General features: G+C 32.7%; 1 protein-coding gene across 9 annotated transcripts in view; it reads right to left on the bottom strand.

Annotated features, from left to right (window-relative positions):
* Positions 1-207: 207 nt before the first annotated feature.
* LOC139487380 (uncharacterized) overlaps positions 208-26467 on the bottom strand; it is a 38407-nt gene continuing 12147 nt past the window's right edge. For 5 of the 9 annotated variants that reach the window (XM_071272161.1, XM_071272162.1, XM_071272178.1 and 2 more), the window contains 19 exons: positions 25632-25781; positions 24473-24605; positions 23251-23423; positions 20879-21034; positions 20349-20363; positions 18958-19147; positions 17079-17191; positions 16156-16317; positions 15430-15642; positions 14802-14932; positions 14064-14224; positions 13297-13439; positions 12608-12789; positions 12152-12269; positions 10865-11049; positions 10386-10544; positions 9484-9699; positions 8194-8786; positions 849-2581 (listed from right to left, as the gene is read on the bottom strand). In XM_071272161.1, coding sequence (XP_071128262.1) covers positions 2326-2581; positions 8194-8786; positions 9484-9699; positions 10386-10544; positions 10865-11049; positions 12152-12269; positions 12608-12789; positions 13297-13439; positions 14064-14224; positions 14802-14932; positions 15430-15642; positions 16156-16317; positions 17079-17191; positions 18958-19147; positions 20349-20363; positions 20879-21034; positions 23251-23423; positions 24473-24605; positions 25632-25781 — 3449 coding nt within the window. In that variant the 3' untranslated portion in view covers positions 849-2325. Of the gene's footprint in view, positions 2582-8193; positions 8787-9483; positions 9700-10385; positions 10545-10864; positions 11050-12151; positions 12270-12607; positions 12790-13296; positions 13440-14063; positions 14225-14801; positions 14933-15429; positions 15643-16155; positions 16318-17078; positions 17192-18957; positions 19148-20348; positions 20364-20878; positions 21035-23250; positions 23424-24472; positions 24606-25631; positions 25782-26467 lie in introns of all 9 variants that reach the window. The other 4 variants (XM_071272187.1, XM_071272207.1, XM_071272163.1 and 1 more) reach the window with 2 other exon arrangements.

Genomic DNA, 26467 nt, shown 5'->3' with positions numbered 1-26467 from the left:
AAATTCCATTAATATAATTATGGTATTAACATATAAAGCATCACTCCAAAAATTTGCAACATGCCACAGAGCTTAATTAAAATTTTAAGGTACAATATCACTGGAACTCCAAAATGGAGGACTGAATTTATGGTTTATTTTTCTAATTTCAAAGGCTCCATCTTTGGTTCCTAATTTCTAAATAGAAATTATTTATTATTATAGATATTTTTTTGTGTTTTTAAACTGAGCAACAAACTTGGAATGATTGGAACAAATCAATAAAAATAATAAAACAAAATAATTGGATGGAATAGTCACACATGAATAACATATTCATAAAATATTTAAAAAAAATAAAATATCACATTTTGCTCATAAACAATTACTAAACATCAATATTAGAAATATCAAATACTGACACCTAGTCCTAAATGTACAAGGCACTATACTATACTACAATATATTAGATGTCAACTTTCCAAATATCCAAAAAAAGGATTTTTCCATCTGAGGAATTTTTCTCTATTGGGAGATTAACTGATAAAGAAATGTATTGAAAAAAAGGTTTATGTTGGCTGTTTTCAAATTTCACATCTTCACAACTTGAAGAGCTAAGCCAGTTTGTGAGGTTTCCTTGTCTTTGAATTTTGATCTTTGTCAAAATTAAATTTAATCCAGGGAATATCTTTAAGAATTGACCTTAATCACAAAGCATGGGGAAAATAAGCTCATTGTGTTTCCTGCTTTACAGAACACTGCTTAAGCAAAAAAACAACAGACTTCTTGTAGGGGACAGGGGCAGTCCAGTTTTAAGAAAACTTGTCACCTGTGGGAATACGTTTTTTTCCATTGGGGACCTGTCACCAACATTTGGAGAATTGACACCTCTTATCTTATTCTATACAATTATTATCTATTATGTCAGCAGTTTACCACCGATTTGGTAAGACAAATCTTAAGTTCATGTCCTTTATACAAAATAAATATATAAATAATGTAAAAACGAAATCTAAAATACTATATACAATTCAGCAGAGTACTACAGCAGTTAATTACTAATATATACACAGCAGTTAAAGACCACAGAAAAACTATTGACTGATACTTAGTATTTACATTTAAAGTAAGGTTAATTGCATGTAAAATAATATAATTTAAGGCATAAATTAGCTAGTGTACTTGTATTATTTAATACCAATACTAATAATATAATATAGAAATTCAAAAACCAATTAGGGTTTCCAATATTGGTTAGGGCTGTTCAAACAGGGATTGGAAGGCACTTTTTATATTACCTCCCCCTACATAAAATCTTAATTGATTATTTCCTATAAAGTTTTAAGCTTTCTTTCTTAAATAATCATCATCCATTAAATTTAAATAGAAAGGATTTGCCTTCAATTTTAGAACAGAATAGAAAATAATATTGGAAGAGTTAGCATACATGCACAGAAATGCAAGCTTTTCTCAAGAATGAACAACTAATTACTTTTATAATGGAAACTTAAGCACCATAAGTAATCTTTTGTAGAGCAACTATCAGGTGAAACTTTTTGTTTGGTTTTCCTAAGCTGAAAAACACATACTATGTCCACATCCATTTATTTTAAGAATAGGAATCACAAAAGCGGCTTCTTAATATCAATTTTAGTTGAAAAGAACAGAAAATAGATATAACTACTCAATATGATAAAATCAACATTAATTATTGATCAAATTCTGTGATTTATTGAATATTTATTGATTGGTGGGATCTCAATTTAAAAGATTGAATATTGAAATTAAAGATAATCAATGAAAAATTAATACTTTATTGGTGATTTTTGTTGAAAATTAATACTTTGTGGTAGGGTAAAGAAATTAATGTAAAATGTAAATTAGTATGCACCACAAATATTTTTTTTTTACAGAACCCTGTTTCTTAATTAACATGCTTCTACTCGAAAGCTTTCATCTGATCTTAAAAAAAGAAAAGAAACAACTAACTCATAATACCAGAAGTCCATAACTAGTCCATAACTAGTCCATTTCTTGTTCATTACTAGTGATGGACTTCTGATACTACATATATTTACTTCATTATAATTCACTCTAGCAATATAACAGTACATACTGTTGCTTATAAATATTCTGCACTGCATCCCTTTTGTGCACATTTAAACACGAATGGTAAAACATTTACTATACCCATGCAAGCAAAGGGAGACAATTTAAACAGCACTGAATTGTGAAAACAAATGACCTCCCTTTATAAGGATTCAAATTCAATTCAGTATCTCCAGATGAATCATGAAGCACAAGCACATGTTATGAATTATCTCATGAGATCTCTAAGATAAAACACTACTGAACAGCAGTTTCTAATTGTGCTTGACTGTTAGTCATCATATTCGTTTGTGAGTTCATCGGGTCTACAACTGACTGGTTAATTGATGTTCTTGATTCCTGGGCAGGGTTCTCTGGTCCCAATGTCAATTCTGGCAGTGCTCCAAATCTTTTTGGATCGTCAGGTATCCTAAACAAATGATTATCTCTCTCAGAATCTGTCAAAGGGATGATATCTTTTCTGTGAAGTAATGCCCTTTCTTTATGTATTGCACTGAAATTAGAGAAACGTTTATTTCATTTACATCTTTCAAACATGTAAGTACAGAAATAGAAAAATATCACTTATTAAACTCACCTGGCTCTAACTTGTTGTTAAATCACTGACAAATATAAACTTGGAAGTTTTGAAAAGTCTAAGTTTTTGCCTGTTTTGTGAAAATGCTTTTTTTTTTTTTTTTTATCTTAATGAAAAAAATAGACTAATCATTTTTGGGGCCCTTTATAGCTTGCTGTTTGGTGTGAGCCATTTTGAAGACCATACTGACCTACAATGGTTTTTCTTTTACAAATTGTGACTTGGATGGAGAGTTGTCTCATTGGCACTCATACCACATCTTCTTATATCTATCGTGTAAATGTGTAAACATGTGCACATTGAAGTAGCAACTTCTTACTAGGCAATATAGGAAAGGTGTACTGACATAAGTAGTCTCTAAACACATTAGCTCCATGGAGCTTTGGTTAGTAGAAGCCATATTAACTACCGGTATGTGTATCAGTGAGAAAAATGTAAAAGCATAAAAATATAGTATATACCAATACACATAATTAACAGCGCCTGGTGATGTTTGATAGCCTGACCGGTTTCGGTCCATAAAGGACCTTCATCAGAGGCAGAATGGTGGATTAATGTTTGCACCCTATTTATATAGATATGGTAACCGGCGGTTGAGTTAACCAGCGGTTGAGTTAACCGGCGGTTGGGTTAACCGGCGGTTGGGTTAACCGGCGGTTGAGTTAACCGGCGGTTGAGTCAACCGGCGGTTGAGTCATCCGGCGGTTGCGTTAACCGGCGGTTGAGATGACCGGCGGTTGAGTTAACCAGTGGTTGAGTTAACCGGCGGTTGAGTTAACCGGCGGTTGAGTTAGGCGGCGGTTGAGTTAACCGGTGAAAAATCCCAGTGGGATTTTCCATGGTTACAATTATCTATATTTAGCTAATGTTCATGTTACAGTAAACTTTTTGACATGTTACGGTAAACATTTTTACACTATATGGTAAACATGTGACCTGATGATATAACCATATTTGGGCTTTAGCATTGGATAAAGGGTGTTTTACTAATTTAAGAAGTACATAGTAATCATTTAGTCTTGATCTTTGGCTTATGATCCACCTAAATATCAAGTCTTGGAATAGTATTTCATGGTAGTTATGTGATCTTAATATTTGGCTTATGATACACCTAAATATCAAGTCTTGAAATAGTACTTCCTAGTAGTCATGCAGTCTTGACCTCAGGCTTATGATACACCTGTATATCAAGTCTTGAAATAGTAATTCATGGTAGTCATGCAGTCTTGATCTTTGGCTTATGATACACCTAAATATCAAGTCTAATAATAGTATTTCATGGTAGTCATGCAGTCTTGACGTTTTAGCTTGTGATACACCAAAACATCAAGTCAAAACTATTACCCCCCCCCCCCCCTAACCAAACAAAATTTGGTTTAGGGGGGGGGGGTTCTTATTGAGAATGCTTCATTTAAGCCTTTAGTACTCCTTTCAAGATCAAAGGTAGATGAATATTAATCCTCAGTGTTAAAAAGTTTTCAACACCTTAAGTTTGTAATGTAGGTATTACATATATACATCAATTTCAGGTAATCGCTAGGCTTACGCTTAGAGCTCCTATGCCAGTGAAAAATCAATAGGCAATATAGGAAAGGTGTACTGACATAAGTAGTCTCTAAACACATTAGCTCCATGGAGCTTTCGTTAGTAGAAGCCATATTAACTATGTGTATCAGTGAGAAAAATGTAAAAGCATAAAAATATAGTATATACCAATACACATAATTAACAGCGCCTGGTGATGTTTGATAGCCTGACCGGTTTCGGTCCATAAAGGACCTTCATCAGAGGCAGAATGGTGGATTAATGTTTGCACCCTATTTATATAGATATGGTAACCGGCGGTTGAGTTAACCAGCGGTTGAGTTAACCGGCGGTTGGGTTAACCGGCGGTTGGGTTAACCGGCGGTTGGGTTAACCGGCGGTTGAGTTAACCGGCGGTTGAGTCAACCGGCGGTTGAGTCAACCGGCGGTTGCGTTAACCGGCGGTTGAGATGACCGGCGGTTGAGTTAACCAGTGGTTGAGTTAACCGGCGGTTGAGTTAACCGGCGGTTGAGTTAGGCGGCGGTTGAGTTAACCGGTGAAAAATCCCAGTGGGATTTTCCATGGTTACAATTATCTATATTTAGCTAATGTTCATGTTACAGTAAACTTTTTGACATGTTACGGTAAACATTTTTACACTATATGGTAAACATGTGACCTGATGATATAACCATATTTGGGCTTTAGCATTGGATAAAGGGTGTTTTACTAATTTAAGAAGTACATAGTAATCATTTAGTCTTGATCTTTGGCTTATGATCCACCTAAATATCAAGTCTTGGAATAGTATTTCATGGTAGTTATGTGATCTTAATATTTGGCTTATGATACACCTAAATATCAAGTCTTGAAATAGTACTTCCTAGTAGTCATGCAGTCTTGACCTCAGGCTTATGATACACCTGTATATCAAGTCTTGAAATAGTAATTCATGGTAGTCATGCAGTCTTGATCTTTGGCTTATGATACACCTAAATATCAAGTCTAATAATAGTATTTCATGGTAGTCATGCAGTCTTGACGTTTTAGCTTGTGATACACCAAAACATCAAGTCAAAACTATTACCCCCCCCCCCTAACCAAACAAAATTTGGTTTAGGGGGGGGGGGGGTTCTTATTGAGAATGCTTCATTTAAGCCTTTAGTACTCCTTTCAAGATCAAAGGTAGATGAATATTAATCCTCAGTGTTAAAAAGTTTTCAACACCTTAAGTTTGTAATGTAGGTATTACATATATACATCAATTTCAGGTAATCGCTAGGCTTACGCTTAGAGCTCCTATGCCATTTTTCTCACTGATACACATAGTTAATATGGCTTCTACTAACGAAAGCTCCATGGAGCTAATGTGTTTAGAGACTACTTATGTCAGTACACCTTTCCTATATTGCCTATTGATTTTTCACTGGCATAGGAGCTCTAAGCGTAAGCCTAGCGATTACCTGAAATTGATGTATATATGTAATACCTACATTACAAACTTAAGGTGTTGAAAACTTTTTAACACTGAGGATTAATATTCATCTACCTTTGATCTTGAAAGGAGTACTAAAGGCTTAAATGAAGCATTCTCAATAAGAACCCCCCCCCCCCCCCCCCCCTAAACCAAATTTTGTTTGGTTAGGGGGGGGGGGGGTAATAGTTTTGACTTGATGTTTTGGTGTATCACAAGCTAAAACGTCAAGACTGCATGACTACCATGAAATACTATTATTAGACTTGATATTTAGGTGTATCATAAGCCAAAGATCAAGACTGCATGACTACCATGAATTACTATTTCAAGACTTGATATACAGGTGTATCATAAGCCTGAGGTCAAGACTGCATGACTACTAGGAAGTACTATTTCAAGACTTGATATTTAGGTGTATCATAAGCCAAATATTAAGATCACATAACTACCATGAAATACTATTCCAAGACTTGATATTTAGGTGGATCATAAGCCAAAGATCAAGACTAAATGATTACTATGTACTTCTTAAATTAGTAAAACACCCTTTATCCAATGCTAAAGCCCAAATATGGTTATATCATCAGGTCACATGTTTACCATATAGTGTAAAAATGTTTACCGTAACATGTCAAAAAGTTTACTGTAACATGAACATTAGCTAAATATAGATAATTGTAACCATGGAAAATCCCACTGGGATTTTTCACCGGTTAACTCAACCGCCGCCTAACTCAACCGCCGGTTAACTCAACCGCCGGTTAACTCAACCACTGGTTAACTCAACCGCCGGTCATCTCAACCGCCGGTTAACGCAACCGCCGGTTGACTCAACCGCCGGTTGACTCAACCGCCGGTTAACTCAACCGCCGGTTAACCCAACCGCCGGTTAACCCAACCGCCGGTTAACTCAACCGCTGGTTAACTCAACCGCCGGTTACCATATCTATATAAATAGGGTGCAAACATTAATCCACCATTCTGCCTCTGATGAAGGTCCTTTATGGACCGAAACCGGTCAGGCTATCAAACATCACCAGGCGCTGTTAATTATGTGTATTGGTATATACTATATTTTTATGCTTTTACATTTTTCTCACTGATACACATAGTTAATATGGCTTCTACTAACGAAAGCTCCATGGAGCTAATGTGTTTAGAGACTACTTATGTCAGTACACCTTTCCTATATTGCCTATTGATTTTTCACTGGCATAGGAGCTCTAAGCGTAAGCCTAGCGATTACCTGAAATTGATGTATATATGTAATACCTACATTACAAACTTAAGGTGTTGAAAACTTTTTAACACTGAGGATTAATATTCATCTACCTTTGATCTTGAAAGGAGTACTAAAGGCTTAAATGAAGCATTCTCAATAAGAACCCCCCCCCCCCTAAACCAAATTTTGTTTGGTTAGGGGGGGGGGGGTAATAGTTTTGACTTGATGTTTTGGTGTATCACAAGCTAAAACGTCAAGACTGCATGACTACCATGAAATACTATTATTAGACTTGATATTTAGGTGTATCATAAGCCAAAGATCAAGACTGCATGACTACCATGAATTACTATTTCAAGACTTGATATACAGGTGTATCATAAGCCTGAGGTCAAGACTGCATGACTACTAGGAAGTACTATTTCAAGACTTGATATTTAGGTGTATCATAAGCCAAATATTAAGATCACATAACTACCATGAAATACTATTCCAAGACTTGATATTTAGGTGGATCATAAGCCAAAGATCAAGACTAAATGATTACTATGTACTTCTTAAATTAGTAAAACACCCTTTATCCAATGCTAAAGCCCAAATATGGTTATATCATCAGGTCACATGTTTACCATATAGTGTAAAAATGTTTACCGTAACATGTCAAAAAGTTTACTGTAACATGAACATTAGCTAAATATAGATAATTGTAACCATGGAAAATCCCACTGGGATTTTTCACCGGTTAACTCAACCGCCGCCTAACTCAACCGCCGGTTAACTCAACCGCCGGTTAACTCAACCACTGGTTAACTCAACCGCCGGTCATCTCAACCGCCGGTTAACGCAACCGCCGGTTAACTCAACCGCCGGTTAACCCAACCGCCGGTTAACCCAACCGCCGGTTAACTCAACCGCTGGTTAACTCAACCGCCGGTTACCATATCTATATAAATAGGGTGCAAACATTAATCCACCATTCTGCCTCTGATGAAGGTCCTTTATGGACCGAAACCGGTCAGGCTATCAAACATCACCAGGCGCTGTTAATTATGTGTATTGGTATATACTATATTTTTAGCAACTTCTTACTACTCTATCCCTTTAAATAGCATTAATTGAGTTTCTAATAAATTGACAAATGTTCAAAACTTGCATGATTTCAAATGACAGAAATATTACAACTAGAAACTAGTACCATCTTACTTTGAGGAGGATTGACCAAATATAATGATCTATAATTAATTTAGATCAAATTTTTTATCAAAAAATTGGTTCCAATGACAATGAATATATGCTATACTCACTTAAAGTCCTGTCCTTTCTTGAACCTGAATCTTTGATGTTCATAGTCTGGTACTGGTATTTTATTCTTTTCCATCACCCAGCTGTTTTCCTCAAAGGGTCCTGGATTGAATCCTTTGTTTTTCTCATTTCCTTCTCCTGGAACAGCAGGTAATAAAGGCTTGCCTTCCAGTCTGGATAAAGAGTCTACACTTGGATTGAGAACAACATTTAAAGGTGGTATATCTCTCAAGGAAAAACCTGGTCGCTTCAAACTTAATTTTTCTGGTTTTTCTTTTAATAAACCTTTCAATTTATCGATTTGATTCTGGCCTTTCTCGTTCATTTCTGTTTCTGGTAAACATCTATGAAAATGTCCCCTTGGATCTTTCACAATTATTTTAGATTTCCAAGTTTCATAGTCTTGTTTAAAACTTTCTAATTTTTCTTGTTTAAGTTTTTGTCCTGCCAGATGAATTGTAACTGGTTCCCTACCAAATGTTGTAGCTGGTCTCCTATAAAGTTCAAGGTCTTCTGATCTGTGTTGCCATGGGAACTTGTCTCTATTAAGTGGTGGTTGTAGCAATCCAACGTGAAGTATGTTTTCAATCCATTGCTGAAAAAATAAAATAATAAATATGTTCTTGGCAGATTTATACATTCACAGACTAGTTCATTATATTTTGATAATCAGCAAGTGGCTGGGTTGTTCTCAGTTCTTGATTTATCGAAATATATTGATGGTGCCAATTTTCTTGCCATGGTTTGATTTACCATTTTAACATCACTAAAAAAAGAAACCATTCCTAATGACATTTCACAGAAAAAGCTATTTGTTAGTTTGCATCTGACCCACAAATCATTTAGAAAAACAAATTCTCTATAATCTCAATAATTGAGTCTTTTTTATATTAAAATCCTCAAGTTTTAAATTTGAAAAATAAATTCTTTTGATGGAGAAATATTGTACCAAACTTGCCTGAGTAGTCAAATCAAGTCACACAAAACAGAAATGACAAACACAGTATTGTTGTTCAAAAACAGCAAAAAATAATTTGTTCTATCCATAAACCTTTAATAATTTCATTTATATAATCCAGTTTTAAAAGTTCTATATAGTCAGATATATTAATGCAAAAGTCTCATTATTGAGGCTTGAACGAAAAAAGAAAAAAAAGACTTAAATAAAAGGCCAAATATAAAATTAGTTGAAGAGCATTGAGGACACAAACTAATCTAAATAGATTTTGCATAATAAAGCTAGAAATCCTTAGTATTAAGAACAAATGACTACTATTATGATAATTATTTACCTCTCGTAGAGAGTCCCTTCTTGGTGTTCCTGGTTTCTTTGGATGTATGTTACTCTCCTGCATTGTTCTGAAACCAGGATAAATCAATCCTTTCTCCGTCTTCCATCGAGCCTTTGACTCCACCTCTGCTTGTTTCTTCAGAGCTTCCACATTAACTGGTACTACTGTCATAGAGTGATGATAGTCTTGGCAGTATGTATATCTTGTGTCAGGGTTCTGTAAGAAATCATATATTTACCATACAATAAAAACAATTGGCAGATTTTCTTATGTTTGCATGTGAATCAACAAAATGTTTGAAGAAAAGATAGATACTGATCAGTAATGAGCCAAAAATAGAAATAAAAGATGAACAATAGTTACTCAAAGACTTTCTTCTTTTAAGTGGCAGTGGCTAAATACTGTTGATTTATTGGCTCTTGCAAACATCCAGTGGCAAGCATATTTAGATGAAACCACATTTAAAAAAAATCTATGCATCATCACTATTATTCTTCAGCAAAAGTTGGAAGTATATTTTTTTTGGCATTCTTTCAAGGACATATTTAGAAGTTAGTTGCATTATGGGGAAAGCTGTTTTTTTTAAGGTAACCGATTGGTCGTAAAATTATTTATAAAGTATTGAACCTGATGACCATAACTCAGAAAGATTGAAGTTGAATTCTTAATTTTTTCCATTGCTTTAACTTCTGTTGTTTTATCAATTTTCGTTGGGATCAATTTTTGTGGATTGAGGAAAACATGCATTTTCATGGATATTTGATTTCATGGTTTCGCCAACCCCTGAATACAAAGCCTATAGAAAATTTGTTTTTTATTGTACATGAGAATTTTTGGTTAACTGTAGCCCACGAAAATTGGTATCCAACAAAAATCCACAGTTAGTGTATTGAAAAACTTACCTGAGCCAACATTTGTCTGAGCTTTTCTTTAGCAAGTTCTGTTGAATTGAGATGATGTGTGCTATAATTATGTGCCACCTTGACATCAGCTTTAACTGTAGGAACTTTATTCATGTCATTCTCAGCTTTGTTGATATCACTGGCAAACTTAATCATTTCCTGGAAGAAGAAAAAAATGTCATAATAATATTTCTAAATTTTCAAGGTTATGTAGTCAAATTTGAAATAACAAAATTACTTTCAGGCTTGAGAATTTGGATTGGTTACAAAAAAAATGGATTGATTTCAAGTTATTAGTTTCATAAGTATGTTCAATGCTTCTCTTTTTTTCTCTCATTTCAATGTATGTGTTTTTTTTCATTTTAATGCCTGATTTTTTTTACATTGTAATTGAAAATGAAAATTCCAATGAATTGAGAAGTTAGAGAATATTTCAACATGTTTATATATAAAATTCATTCTGAAATTTAAAAAGGTACCTTATTTTCCTTAATAAAATCTAATTTTGTCTTTTCTTTTTCTGGTGACGCCAATTTGTCTATATAATCTTTGTTCAAGTGGTCAATAGGAGTCCAGATTCGTGACGTCTGCCTCAGTATGTTTGGTTCTTCTTCAATTCTGACTTCTGTTTCCTCCATTGTCTTTTCTCTGACTGGCTGTAATTCTGTGAAAAATGTATAAGCAATACAATAAATTCAGAAATAATTCATAATTTCATGAATGTGAAAAAATTATTGAGTTGGCAATAATAAAAACTTGTATTCTTAGTTTCGGTTTTGATTTTTCCCTCATAAAATTTGTGCAATCATTAGACTTAGTATTTTAGCTAGTGGTTAAGGATTCCCAATAACAATTGCACACATTAATTTCTGAAAATTTACTGTGGAAATAATGTTAAAATGTATAATTCACAAGATCAATTTAAAAAATATTGTTACAACAGGTTATCCCTCTTTTTCCCCTTTTCATACCATTAATGAAGGTTAAGGTCACCTTATTTTAGTCTTGACCTCTGATGCTTAACAAAAGACACCAACAAGATATTCCCCATAGATTTGAAATAATTTAAATATTGACCTTAACATTGCCATTTGATGCATAAGTATAAGGTCACCTAACTTTAGAGGACCTTTGTTGCTAAATAGGATGCACAGACTGACAAAAGATTGATTGATAGGTGATTACTATATCATCTTTATATATAGACTAACAAAAGATCATTCCACTGTTTAAAGATAATTATTTATAATGGATTGGGAAACAAGTTTTTGCAACTTATATTAATCCCTTTCCACTTTGCAGGTGCGAGTGCTGCCTTGTAGCGGCATTAGCCTGCTCTTTTTTGAAATCTACAAGGGTGTCTTTAACGTGCAAGAGGTATGGCGCTCTCTTAACACGGGTCAGCCATTTATCGTCCCCTTCCGACGGACTATCATCCTTTCCTCAAGACCATACTCGCAAATGGTGTCAAGGGAGAGCCGAAAATTCAGTCCCTGAAACTTTCATACCAGACAGGAATTGAACCAGGAACCTTTGTATTAGTAGTCTGATACACTAACCACTACACCACGGTTATCATTCCACTGTAGGAATTATGACAAAATATCTTTTTTGTTGATCTTGTATTCAAGTTTCCCTTTCTCACCTAACGTTTCTCAAATTTTTATGGAGCACAAAATCCCTTACTCATAGATATCTCAATTTAAACACTTCTGAAAACCAAACTCCACTTATGTATACCCTTCCACCATGTTCTATAATCTTACCTTCAAAGTCCTCCTGTGTTAAAGGAACACCAAACTCTTTACTCATAGATATTACCATATCAGCTGTTGGAAACAATCCATTCCTCACAACATTTTTCATCTGAGTTAACTTTGTTATCTGAAAAGTTATGAAAACATATATAAAGTTAAGTTTTCAAATTCCTTTTCTGGACTATATTTGTTTAATGAGTTTTTCTCTGTTATCATTCATTTGTAGGAATTACAATGATTAAGATGAAAAGACGAGAGTTAAGTGCACTCAAAACTTTTAAGTTTAAAGTAACGTCACCAAATGTGGATGTTCATCAAAACACCTTTAACTACAGATATATGTATTAAAAAGTCATCACTGAATATTAGATATGACAGTGATCATGCAAATTTTTAAAAAAGTCCTTAATTTTGTTTTTTAAATGGTTTTGTTCAAATAAAATAAAATATCTGCAACCAACTTACCTCATACAATTTGACTAGAGCTTCAAAACATGGTCTAGGCACCATGTCTCTGACATACAATAACGGTTGCTGGACTATTATAGACAGGGGTTCATGAAGCTTAACTCTACAAAGATCAACATCCAACGGTCCATATAATCTTTCACCAAAACTATAGTCAGAGTTATATAATACACGAACATCTGAAATAAAACATAAATATCTGAAATAGCACATTAAATTATAATATATTCCATTTCTATGGTAATTAATGACACTGGCGGTATCCATGACCTGTAATCAACTATTCCAAGTTGTTTCTACCCTTTTATAATAATTATTTGTGTTTCCATTTTATTTTTCATCAAAAGCTTAGAAAAAACTCCTCAATCTATTTTACTGGCTCTATCTATCTCAATGAATGAAGATAAGTAAACTTGAGCTTACATATATTGATAGGTTAGCATTCATTTAGTTGTCATTAATATAGACTCAGCACCATTTTGCAAATCTAACCATGTTCCTATTTTCAAACAGATGTCATGCTTCTTTTCTGCACAAAAAGTGTTAAATCAAAAGTATTTCCCTTGATAACCCCCACAACTTTAAAACACAGACTTTCAGTACAAAATGAGTAGCAGAAAGCATGATATCCAACAATAATTCTTCCTGTAAATATATATAAACTAAAACTATTCATAGCCTAATACCTGTATTTTCTGGTCTAGGAAGGGAGTCCCATAGTGACATCACAGCCCTTTCTCTCATTCCCTCTAGTATAAACAGATGCATGTCTCCATCCATAAGCTGGAAACCTGTTACTATATCTAAATCTCTACTTCTTTGTTGTTCTCTGAAATATTGTAACAGCTAAATTATCAAACTGTGATTGAAAGTATAAAATTTAAGTTTTCTTTTTTTATCTGGTAACTAAGTTTACACTGATGTAAGATCTGAACTAATATATTGATTAGCTAATAAAGAAAAATGTTACTTTTTAACCCTGCTTTCATGGTCAACATAAGAACCATGCTGTCTTAATTTTCATTTATTTTTCACTTTAAACAAATCAAATTAATCAGCTGTAAAATTAATCTATCCTGTTTTCATATAATAATTTATAACTTTTTATTTTGTTTAAATAACATGGCAAATATGCACTCCTATTATAATTTTATATATCGTGGCTTCTACAGTGATCCCAAGTCCCCAAGCTTTCATTTGATACCAAACCTACCCAAATATTTCACCTATTGACAAAGATACAGCTATATGCAGGAATTATTTTGTTTAAAATATGTACTAAATTCTTTGATGTTCTTTCTGACCAGGCTCGTATTAGTGGTTCTATACTATAACATTACAGTATATAACTTACAATCAATTTGGTCGTAAGATTTTTGGTAAAAAAGAACCTTATAATCCTTATTTACTACGACCAATGAATCCAATTTCAAAAACATTGTATAATACTTACAGTGAAAGTTTATAAGTTGACAATGCAGCATTTATTACATGTTGAGGCATGTCGTCTAGTTCTAGAGCTGTGGCATTGATCTCCACAACAAGTTCTTGTAACCTGGTTAACATGCTGGTGTTCTTGTAGTCAAACATAAATACTATCCTACTGAAGGGACACTAAAAATAGAAAATATATAAGTATGAATAGAAACTATCAATAAAGAATATATAAGGACTGTAGATTAACTTGTTTGTTGTAACCAATTTTTATGTTTTGAGGAAAAAAACTTTTTGGCATGTGACACCAATTATTTTGTAGATTTGACCAATTCTACATACAAGTCTATAGTATTAAATTTTTGACATCAAAATAAGTAAACTCTAACCACTAGATCTGACATGATCAAACTGAATTTCTTATTTTCCCTTTAATGAAACAGTACTCAAGACTACATGACTTGTACCAGAGACAACAGCTGCTCTAAGACAGGAACTTCTTAGTACTGCTGTATCATTTTTTGGACCAATTTTTTTTTAAATGAATATTGAAAATTAAAGACTGTAAAATAAGAAAGTGTGATCTATTTTCATCATGAAATGGTGAGGTTATAAAATATCCCAAAGATTTATAATATGAAATCTAAAAACAAAATTGAATGGTCAATTTAGAACATAAGAGTAAATTTTGGAACACGAGAGTAAATTTAAGAACTTAACAGTAAATTTACACTCAAAATATTTCATATGTACTAACCTCTATTGTAAGTGGGTATTCAATTTTGGCTGACACATAACCTACACTGACCAAAGGATAGGCCACTTCAACTTTGACCTTTAGCATGGTATGTGCTTGAATGTAATGTCCTGCTGGTAATGGTTTATCAACTGAAAGAAAAACAGTAGACATTGATTTAACATGTGAAAATAAACAATAATTTGTCAAATTTTATAAGAAACAAACTATCCAGAGTACATAAAAGTCACAATTTATTGTGACACAAAAGAATTTAAACAAAAAGGTAAATTGGTGAAAAATGCTGCTGATGGACAGTTTTTCCTCAACAGTATCGATCATCACTACAGAATTCAATGATTTAGTAATGACATGATTTATCATATACCATTCAGTTATTATTCGTAGATAATTTAAAAATTATTAAAAAGTGAGGTTCAAACTCCCTAGGGCAAAGATAGCATTATGGGATTTCCCTATTCTTTATGAGACCCTTTTGATCATATAGAGATCTTTAATTATTCGAATATATTTACATCCATGGCTTTCTAATGTTGTGGTTTGAACATTCCTTGATGAAGATAAACCCGGTACTTCAGACATACACACTTTATGAAGAGTTATTTCCCTTTTCTCAACCCAAACATACCTGGTCCATCAACAGCTCCAGTCATTCCAACGATCTTTCCTTCTACTTTATCGCCACTTCCTAAGATTTCAGGCACTGCACAATTATGTATGGGAACTTTTAAATGTATATACTGATGCCCTAGTAAAAGCTCTGATAAATCTAACTTGGCAACACCATATGGATCCCATGGTTTGTTTCTACCTACAAATGGGTTATTTATTGTCCTCCGACCTGTAAACAAGAAGAGAATTGAATGAAAAATGTTTAACAAATGAGTATTTGAAAGTTCTATTTGATACATTAAAAACCACACAAAATGAATAAATCCTGGATCTTGTCTGTGACTGTCTACCTTTATAGAATGAATCTGGTTTTTAAGAACAGAAATGTGTGAAAATTTTAGACAATCTAGAAAATTAAAAAATAATAAGTAGAAAAATAAGGAGATGTGGTATGATTGCCATTCAGACAACTATCCACTAGAGACCAAATGATGTGGATGTTCATGTAAGCAACAAAACTCATACCATTCAGTTGGATATAAAAGACCCAGAAAGACAACTTTTCTATTAGAGTTCATATAGGTAAAATACATGTATAGTTTTAAAAGATGATACTTCCATATTACTTTAAATTTTACATCAAATTTTTACAAAAAAGTTAATTAGTGAAAACATTTTTACTCCTTCATGTATACTTTGTTCCAAAATTTACCCCTATACTTTTTTCCAAAATGGAACTTACTTGCTACAGTGCCAACATTACTGATCTTTTCATCCTCAAGGTCATCACCAAACAATGCTGGTTTTGGTTTACACTCCTCCCCTTTCCTATCACGATCATGTATTTCTAATTCAAAAGCTGGTCCATTCAGATATTGCCGTAATTCTGAAGGCTCTATTGTACCTGAAATTATGAATTTATATTTTGAATGCTTCATTTTGTTTTGTAACTAAAACTCATGAGGCTCTTCCTCCCTGATAACTGATAATTAGTGATAATTTTTATGAGAACTGCATCTAGATGATATTTAAAAAAAAAATCCAAAAAATCAGTGTTATGGATGACTGATTGCTTGACATCAAACATCTTCAGCCATTTCTTAGCTTTTTTTGCTGATCATAGTATGTGATCTCATGATATTATCCCCATCAGTGTTCGTCAGTGCACAGAGGTAGCATTTTATATTCATCTTCAGAAATAGGTGCTAGAGGCAAAGAAAAGTGTGCAAAAGCATTAATTCATGTTGATTGTTAACGTTCCACTGTAATTTTGATATGAAGCAGAAACAAAATTGCTGTTCTTTTGCCTAGACTTTTGTCAAGTGTTTGATGGGATTGTGTGACATGCAGTTAATACATCATATTCCATCTTAAACATTTATTTGATGATGATGTTTGGTGTTTTAACACCACTTTTTAGCACCTCATGTAGGCTATTTCGTGGCGACCAGTTTTTATTGGTGGAGGGAGCAGGAGTGCCCGGAGAAACCCATGACCTTCGATGGAAAAACTGACAATCCTAGTCAACTAAGATTGGAGTCGAGTGCATCTGCACGAGTGGGGTTCGAACTCACAACCTCAGTGTTGAATGGCTAGTGATTACAGTAGTAACTACTTAGACCACTCGGCCACTGTGGCCCCTAAACATGTATTTGTGGTAATTACCTGCTAAAATAACATTTATGTCATCCCAATAGAGATTTTTTCCATGTTCTCTGCCTACACTGATATGTTCTGGCTGTTTGTAGAACTTATATTTACAATATACAGGCTGGCATCTGAAATAAAAGAGTAATTTCACTTATAAGAAAACATAAACACTTCTAGTAAACTAAGTAGCGTAGTGAGGTGTGAGTTGTTTTGTTCCTCGTTGAAAGCCTCCTTGTAATTTTAAAGAACGATTTTAGGATGAAGAACCATAATAAAAGTGTTTTTCTTTTACTTTTGATTTTTCAAGGTACATGTATTACATTGATGCATACTAACTTTCATCTTTGGTAAAGCATACACTAATGTAATCAATCAATCGATCTTTCTTTGGTGTTGTCTCATCTTTAATCATACAACTTATCCTTATTTTTTAGTATGTGTAGAAATTATATAGATATATAGGAAGATGTGGTGTGAGTGCCAATGAGACAACTCTCCATCGAAAAAACAATTTATAAAAGTAAACCATTATAGGTCAATGTATGTTTGAATTAACACACTTTCACTTCACTTATTTCTGTTTACTTTTGGCACATCTGTTTTAAATTTTGGCACATGAAGTATTTCATAACAAGAATGTGTCCATAGTACACGAATGCCCCTTCCGTACTATCACTTTCTATGTTCAGTGGACCGTGAAATTGGGATAAAAACTATAACATGGCATTAAAATTAGAAAGATCATATCATAGGGAACATGTGTACTAAGTTTCAAGTTGATTAAACTTCATCTTCATCAATAACTACCTTGACCAAAAACTTTAACTTGAAGCGTGACAGACTGACATACAAACAAACCGACAGATGACAAACGGACCAGAAAACATAATGCCCATAAATGGGGCATAAAAAGAAATTAAGTGTATTCAACAAACAACAATTTAAAGATACTGATACAGTCCACTCATGTTATCTTGAAGTAAGAGAATAGTTTTGAGATACCCGTAGTTTGACTCAAACGAAAACCGGCCGTTTTACAGAACAAGGGACACAACTCTTGCTTAACTTGGTAATGCTAATTAAATCCGGATGAATATGGGAAGGGGTTCAATATTTTGGTCTCACATTGATGTATTTGTATGTTATGGTCTTTTATTATTATAATATCATTGTTTTCATTTATTTAATTATTTCTTTGAACAGTTACAACTTTTCCTATGGCTTTTATCCAAGAGAGTAATTTCCAATCCATCTGAGTTTTATTTAAGTCTTTAAAAATTGACAAAATTGTTTTTTCTCGTATAGAAGAGATTTTTTAGAAATTAAAAAAAATTCTTTTCATCTCAATCTATCTTTTCAATATAAAATACAGAAAGATTAAAGATGCCAATTGAGTAGATTTTAGGTGATCCCTAACAGAAGTCTTAACCCCCACTTAAGACACATCCAAGCTCATCATTAGTGTGGATAGCAATAAAAAAAAATTATAAACATTTCAAATAATTTGTCCTTAACTTTAAAAATGTATCACTAATTATTTATCAAGGTGAACAAAGATAATCTTATGTAAACACTCTTGGAAATAGCATGTCATAAATAAATACGGTGGTCAGTGAAGGGGAATTTAATTACACACGTTTTGTCAGATTAACTCTTCAATCTGGGAGATCATTGTCTTGACATATGTGTATTAGTTCGAGATCAATAATGAATTTTGGACGCTTTTGTTAACCTTTAGGCCGTAGATTTAGTTCCACATATCAGGAGTCGAAATACATAAATTTATATGGAACAAAGTTCCGGACCACAAGAAAACTTCAGCTCATCCAGAATTTCAAGTCAACTGAGTTCGAGACAACAAGAGTTAACTGTATTTGTAAAAAACTATAATTACCTTAAGCTAAGATCACTATATGATAATGGTGTATCTGGCATATTTTTAGCTGAAGATATTTTAAATATCATAGGATTAAGTTCTTTTATGTGTTCTTTTGCCATCAAGGGATCACTAAGTTCTATAGTTACAAAACAATCTTCTACTCCAGGTACAGGGCTCTCTAATCTGTTTGTGACTGTCCTCACTCCTGAAATTACAAAGAAAACATGCTTTTTATATAAAACAAGAAGATGTAGTATGAGTGCCAATGAGGCAACTCTCCTCAAAAGACCAAAATGACACAGAAATTAACAACTATAGGTCATTGCATGTCTATCAAAGTCTGATTAACTAATTCACTACTTTTTGAACAAATTCCTGAATTGACTAAGAGCTAGACACAAATTATTGGGAGGTTTTTATTATTGTAAATAATGCAACTGGTTGAGTATCACAATAATAAGAACTCACATTCTAATATATGATACATGTATCTGTAAATAGATTTTCCTGAAATCCCAATAATAAATCTTACATGTTTGTCTGTTCTTCATAAATTGAAAATAAAATGCACACAATATTTTCTGAATTTACAACATACTGTATTTATATCACTCTTTGGTTATTTTTCTATCCCAACACAAAAAGGCTGTATACAGCAATTATATATATATTGATGTGAATTTCCAACTTACTGGTACTGTTGATAAACAAAATATATTTTTACTCAAAAAGTTGCATGCAATGAAATCGCAGATTAAAAAACCTGCAAATTTTAATTGTTCAACAATGTACAAATTTCCCAAAGGTTTGAATGCAGTTGTTTAGGTCAAAAGCAGTAATAAAAACAAAGAAATTGACAGTCAATACATATCTTTTACCCCCTAAATCCATTAAACTGGCACCCACAAAGGGGCTTGTCTTAAAATTTCTGATCTTGTAAAATAAATTACTTAACTTTCAAACAACCTTTTTTTAATATAAATAATACTTAAAATATTGAAACAAGAGGCTTTGTAACATTATAGTGCTGTCTGGTTTTCTTTAAACAAACAGTGTTTCAAAAATATGATGACCCATTTGAGATTCAACAATGATTTTAGGTCTAACTAGTTGGTTATAAACCATACCAAATGTCAAACCAAAACCTAAACCCCACTTAAACAAATGTTACATTTGGTTAGATATGCATTTTGTAAATACATTACAATTTTTTATAAAGAATTATTTCCAAAAACAACAGATATCCTGTTTTTAATTAATCTGAAAATTGCAAAAGCTGAATTAACATGGTTAACATTAACAATAAATAGAGCTACCAATCAAACATATGTTATAATGAAAATAAATCAATATCCAAATTTTCCTTTCAATTAGAATAAGACAAAACTACTAGCCAGTTAACTTACCAATGCCCTCAAGCTCTATATTAGAAAAAATAAAGATAACTCATAGAATGGGTGAAGAATTTTTACAAATGGGGATAGGAGAAAGATCACAATTTCTATCTTAAAAAAGTCTATGCTATGGACAATTTAAAGTTTTTTTCATCAATGAGTAATACCAGATGACTCGAGGTAAATAGGCATAAAATTGTCATTAAACAATTGGTTCTTACTTTTAACATAAGTATTTGGACTTAAAAATGTACGGGAAAATGCAGAAATATTATGTGATATGCATGTACCAGTACTTTTTGGGTTTTTAAACAGAAGAATAAACACCACATCAATGTTTCACTATAAATTTATAATAATTCAGAATTTTTTGAAATATCATTATCATAAAATAATTTACTATTTTATGCAAACTAAATTCTAAATTTAATAACTCCAGATAGACATTATTGCTATCTGTACGCCATGGCTAGACAACAAAGCTTTTTCTGATAAATTTTGACATAACAAAAAACACTTTGCCAAAAAATCATAGTTTTTACCTGAAAATAATCTGGATAATTTGATTGGTATCATGCACACGCCATATTGCTTGGCATGTTCAGTTGCCTCCCTTGTTGCTGCATCCATACGTTTTGGACGTCTTGGTCTCATCTGGGTCAGTTCCTTATCTACAAATCCACCACCTTTACTTGAACCTGTTTAAAAGAGCATGAAAAACTTAACAGATTTAATTACCAAGCTTATCTATATATTCTACATCTTGAACTATTCATGCAGGTACTTTTTTATTACAACTTTTTGATTCAACAACTATGTTTTTTGGAACATTTTTTTTTAAGAGATGTAAATATTAAAAGTAATATTGCTTTTACTGTATTCAACTATTGATAAAATTCACAATATGATAAAATCAAAAGTAAAGCAAAGTTTTTGTATAATGCTTATATCTTCTTAATCTTTTCATTACAGCAATTCCACAAATTATGAAAATTCAAGACAGGAAAATATATATGCATTTATTTTGCAATGTGCTTTTTAAGATTTTATTAAACATGGTTTTGAAATGCAAAAGTAAACTTGCCTAGTTTTTGAATCTATCTATAGCAGTGTTCTCCCCAGAAATTTTGGATAGCATCACATTTTGCGTAAAAAAAAATAACTGTATTTTTTTTAATGTCGTTTGTCACGTCGCGTGGATGCTCTATTTCCTTTATACGTTTTAGTTTATATTGTTCAATTCATAACTGAGAATAATATTAAACTATAACCACAAAAACAGTTGTTTCAGTTTATGTCTTCTTTATTCATTTATAGTTACATAATTATTTTTTTCCTCTTGTGCCAAATAAAAATAAATATGTGGTTTCAGTTACCCAATAAGTCAAATGAATGAATGGTTCATTATAGTGCAACCTGTATATATACAAAACTAAATTATCTAGTACACAAAATTAACTGCTTTTTATATTATATCAAGTAAAGATAAAGTAGCAAAAGAAGCAAAAAAAATCAATTTAAAAACTTTTTTTTATCATGTTTATGAAATTCATTGTTTCATGCCACTCAATGAATTAGTCCCAGTTGTTTCTTATCTTTACATCAAAATCATATGTATTTTTAACAAAGTTATCTAACAAAAAGTATGGTAATGCATAGTTTTCTCTCTTGGTTTAATTTTTCTGTCTACTGTCCATCTGTTGTCATTATCGTGAAAATGCGGATTTTTGTCATATCTGGTCCGGTGCCGATCCGTAGTTAACACAAAAATGTGCAATGGCGGTCGTAGTAAAATTTACGAGAATGAGTCCGAGAATAAACATTGTTTGACAAGAGATTGTGAATGAATAAGACGCTTTTAATGCATGAAATGGATTAAACATAAACTGAAGCCAATTATGATACCTTTTTAAAGAAGTATTAAACTTATTTTAGCTCTTAACCAAAATTCTCGCTCTCGTATTACCAGAAGAGAAAGAAAGTAATTTTTGGAAAGTTGCACAAATAAACGACCTTTTTAAAAAAAAATAAAAATCGTTTCAATCTTTGAAATTTCGTAATACAAAACGTAGATTTCGAATTGTTTTGTGATTGCATTTTTCCATGTAGATATTGGTGATTGCAGACACGTGGTATTCGTCATGTCACAAGTGTCAGCTTGGGATATTCGCATCCAAACAGTTATCACCCTGAGGGCAATTAACACCTAGCTATTTTTAATCTCTTAATTGCCTTTAGTGTCCGACTTAAAGGGATTACAATTAAAGGTGATATAATTCTTATGATCATAATCGATAATAGATGAAAGTTCAAAATTGAGGAAAAGTAAAATAGCATCTTCAAAATAATTATAGCGTCGCGGGAATAATTATAGGGTCGCGGGAATTATTATAGCATCACGGTGAAAAAATATAGCGTCGCGGTACCGCGACGCTAAAACGGCCAGGGCAGAACACTGCTATAGGCCTGTTCAACCTGTCATAGCTAAACTAACATATTTTTTTTTATTCTACAACTCAAATTTGAATATCAGCATTGTTAATACTGTAGTTATATAAGTGACCAGGAAACTTTTCCAAATTAAGGTTTTTTTCAAAGTTTTTATTTACTAGGAAACCTGGCAGGCATTTCACAATACAAAGACCTGGACCCATGCCAACAAAAAGAACAAATAAAAGGATGATGCCCCAAATTGCATATAATGTTATAAACTGACATAACTCAAGAACAGTAAGAGTGACAATGATAAAAGCAAGATGTGGTGATAAGCATTGTGCACAAGTTTCATAACATAGAGTTGAGGCAAAATAAAATTAGAGCAGGGAAACTAATTTTGGGATGTACAGACAGAAAAAAACCCACTTAATGCCCCCTACCAAGAAGCAGGGCATACGATCCAAAAAAAACATTTTACCCAAAGATGCTGATGACTTGATTTGTCTCTGAGTTGGTGATCCTGACTGTCGACTTTGTTTTCCTGAACTTCCTTGTTTACTCTTGGGAGAATCTCTTTTTGGGGAATCCCTTTTGGGAGATCCTGGTGCAGCGTCAGGTCCAGCTAATCGACCTAATCTACTGAAGGAATTCCTAAAATAAAAGAAAGATACAAGAAAAATAAGTGATTAACTCTTTCTATAGTTATATTGCATTTAGCTATCCAAATATGTTTTTCTCTAAGGTGGTACCAAACACCTGGACTAAAATGAATTTGGCTTGTTTAATTTTCATTAAATTTTGACAATATATTTACTTTGACCCTCTGACAAAAAAAATTTTTTTTAAACTTGAACCACACACTTTATCAGAAATTTTTTAGTGATAAAGAATTTCAATTTGACATACACTAATTTTGAACATTGAGAAGCTTAATATTTCATTAACAAAAGAAAGTGATTAAAATGTTCAGCAGATAGTACAGAGTTATCTCCCTGAAGTGTTATGTACTTAACTGGCCACTTCTGATTGATACTTCGACACATTTTGTGTAGATAAGATTGAAACAACAGCAGGGGTCCAGTTTAGTTATGTACCACCTTGATCAAAAATTAATAATCATCTGGATTTCCCAGATATACAATTCTTATAAGGTTGTCTCAAGTATTTTTTGAGATAAAATCGTGAGTCCCAAGATATACAATTCTTATAAGGTTGTCTCAAGTATTTTCTGAGATAAAAGCGTGAGTCCAAATAATGTAAGCAAAATTGCAAACTTGATATTATGATATGAATGGGGAAAATCGAAAAAAATAGCAGGTGCATAACTTCAAGTTCTATTCAAGAAGCAGTGAGTGTTTTTTTTTTAATTTTGTCTGGCCGTTCCCAACAAGTTGCAGGTTAATAAATTGTGACCTGCACCACAGGGACAGGACTACACCAGAAAATAGGAGGGATCCCCTATGTTTTGAAGCAGATAAATCTTCTTAGGCAAAACTGAACAGCTTGAGAAATGATTGAAACAAATGTTTGAAATCTATCAAAGTTCAAATGATTAGTATTTCGGCTGTTTTATGTGTTCAAGATGTAACTGACAGATGCATGAACAGACATGACGGTTCAAAAACTTGTACTGATGCAATTGTTTGATGCCTACTAAATCTCTATTTCGCAATTCTAGTGTCAAGGGAGAATAAAATTACCTTCCATCTTCTATAGCTACGCTTGGAACACCCATCAATGTCTTAGGAGTAGGAGAACCTTGACGAGACTTCTGAGATTTTTTATCAGATGCATTATCATCCTGAGACTTGGCAGCTGCTACTGCTACTGGTTCTGTAAAATAAAAATTCTTAATTCATTTTAAAACAAGAATGTGTCCAGAGTACACGGATGCCCCACTCGCACTTTCATTTTCTATGTTCAGTGGACCGTGAAATTGGGGTCAAACTTATAATTTGGAATTATAATTACAAAGATCATATCATAGGGAACATGTGTACTAAGTTTCAAGTTGATGTAACTTTAACTTTATCAAAAACTACCTTGACCAAAAACTTTAACCTGAACTCTGCACTATAATTTTCTATGTTCAGTGGACCATGAAATTGGGGTCAAAACTATAATTTGGCATTAAAATTAGAACGATCATATCATAGGGAACATGTGTACTAAGTTTCAAGTTCATTGGACTTCAACTTCTTCAAAAACTACCTTGACCAAAAACTTTAACCTGAAGCGAACGGATGCACAGATGGACGCAGAGACGGACGGACGAACGAAGAACAAACGGAGGCACAGACCAGAAAACATAATGCCCCTCTACTATCGTAGGTGGGGCATAAAAACATGTTCTTACATCATAAAATTAAAGAACATTTTCCTTTCAACACTATAAGTAGTAAGGGACGACATCAAATGATCTGCAAGTTTTGTACATCTAAAATCGATTTTTACATATATCCCTATTGGTAAATCATTTTTTCCCAAATTAAGTTAAGAGGGGGTGGGGGGTCAGTGGAAAAACTATGTGAATTAAGTTTTTTATCCAACATTGAACTTTTGATGTCGTCTCTAAGTATAAGTTGATTCATCATTATTTGTCAGATACCTGGATCTCATTGGTAATGGTAAACCAGAAATTTAAATTTTAAATGAAATACATATAGGCATTTATGCAGATTCAGCAATACCAGGAATTCAAGTATCCAGAAAAATATGTTTTTCCTAAATCCACCGAAACCTATTTCCCAGAAAATAAATAAATCCTTAGTATCCATTTTAAGCTTCAAAGCATGAAGTACAGACCAAATTGGCACCATATCAAAACCTACTCCTTTGTGAGATGAAACTAGATTTTACCTTCTTTTTTCTTGTTTGCCATTTCTAAATTGGTAAAGGACACCTGTGTAGGCAAAGGACGTAAATCTGTTGATTTCTTTGGCTGTAATTTGTTAAAATTCTTGAACTGTTTTGATACTTTAGCCCTTACTCCTCTGTTCTCTATATCCCCTAAAAATAAAGAAAATATACATTGATAAAACTGTATATGTAAAAAAAAAAAAAAATAATAATAATAGGCATATAAAGATATTGAAGTTTAATTCTCTATATCCATTTTTATATTTTTGATAATTCAATATATGTTATATAATTGCAATACGCTGTACGGATAGTATATAGATTCATTTCATTATATTTCTTTATGAGGTGTAAAATACTTAATTCTTATAAAAAACTTTTAATGTATCAAGGCAAAATCTTTTGTTTTTAGTTTTAGCTTTCATCTCTTTGATATTAAGAATATGCTTATGTATTTATTATAGGATATTGTTATCTATCTGAGCATTGCACAAGTTCATGTTTTTCTTTAACATTAAATCCATCTGATGTTGGATGTGTACTGATTGATATTTTGGTCTTGTAGCCTGTAATTCAGTTGTTGCCATTTGTATGGTAAAATATATTCGTTAATTTCTGTGTTATTTGGTCTCTTGTAGCGTGTTGCCTCATGGCAATTATACCACAAATTCATATTCTTATATAATTAAGGTGTAAACGAAACATAAGATATCTTTTTTTTATTGTTTGTCAAAAATGTTATTCATATTTTGCTATTTCCAAATTTACAATACAAAGCAGCTGTTTTAGTAGTAGTTTTTAACCAATGAGATGTGCACAATTCTCAAGATTTGAAT

The sequence above is a fragment of the Mytilus edulis genome, chromosome 1, assembly GCF_963676685.1.
Source record: "Mytilus edulis chromosome 1, xbMytEdul2.2, whole genome shotgun sequence".
Classification (NCBI taxonomy): domain Eukaryota; kingdom Metazoa; phylum Mollusca; class Bivalvia; order Mytilida; family Mytilidae; genus Mytilus; species Mytilus edulis.
The sequence above is the reverse complement of the archived record's forward strand: the minus strand, read 5'-3'. Positions and strand labels throughout refer to the sequence as shown.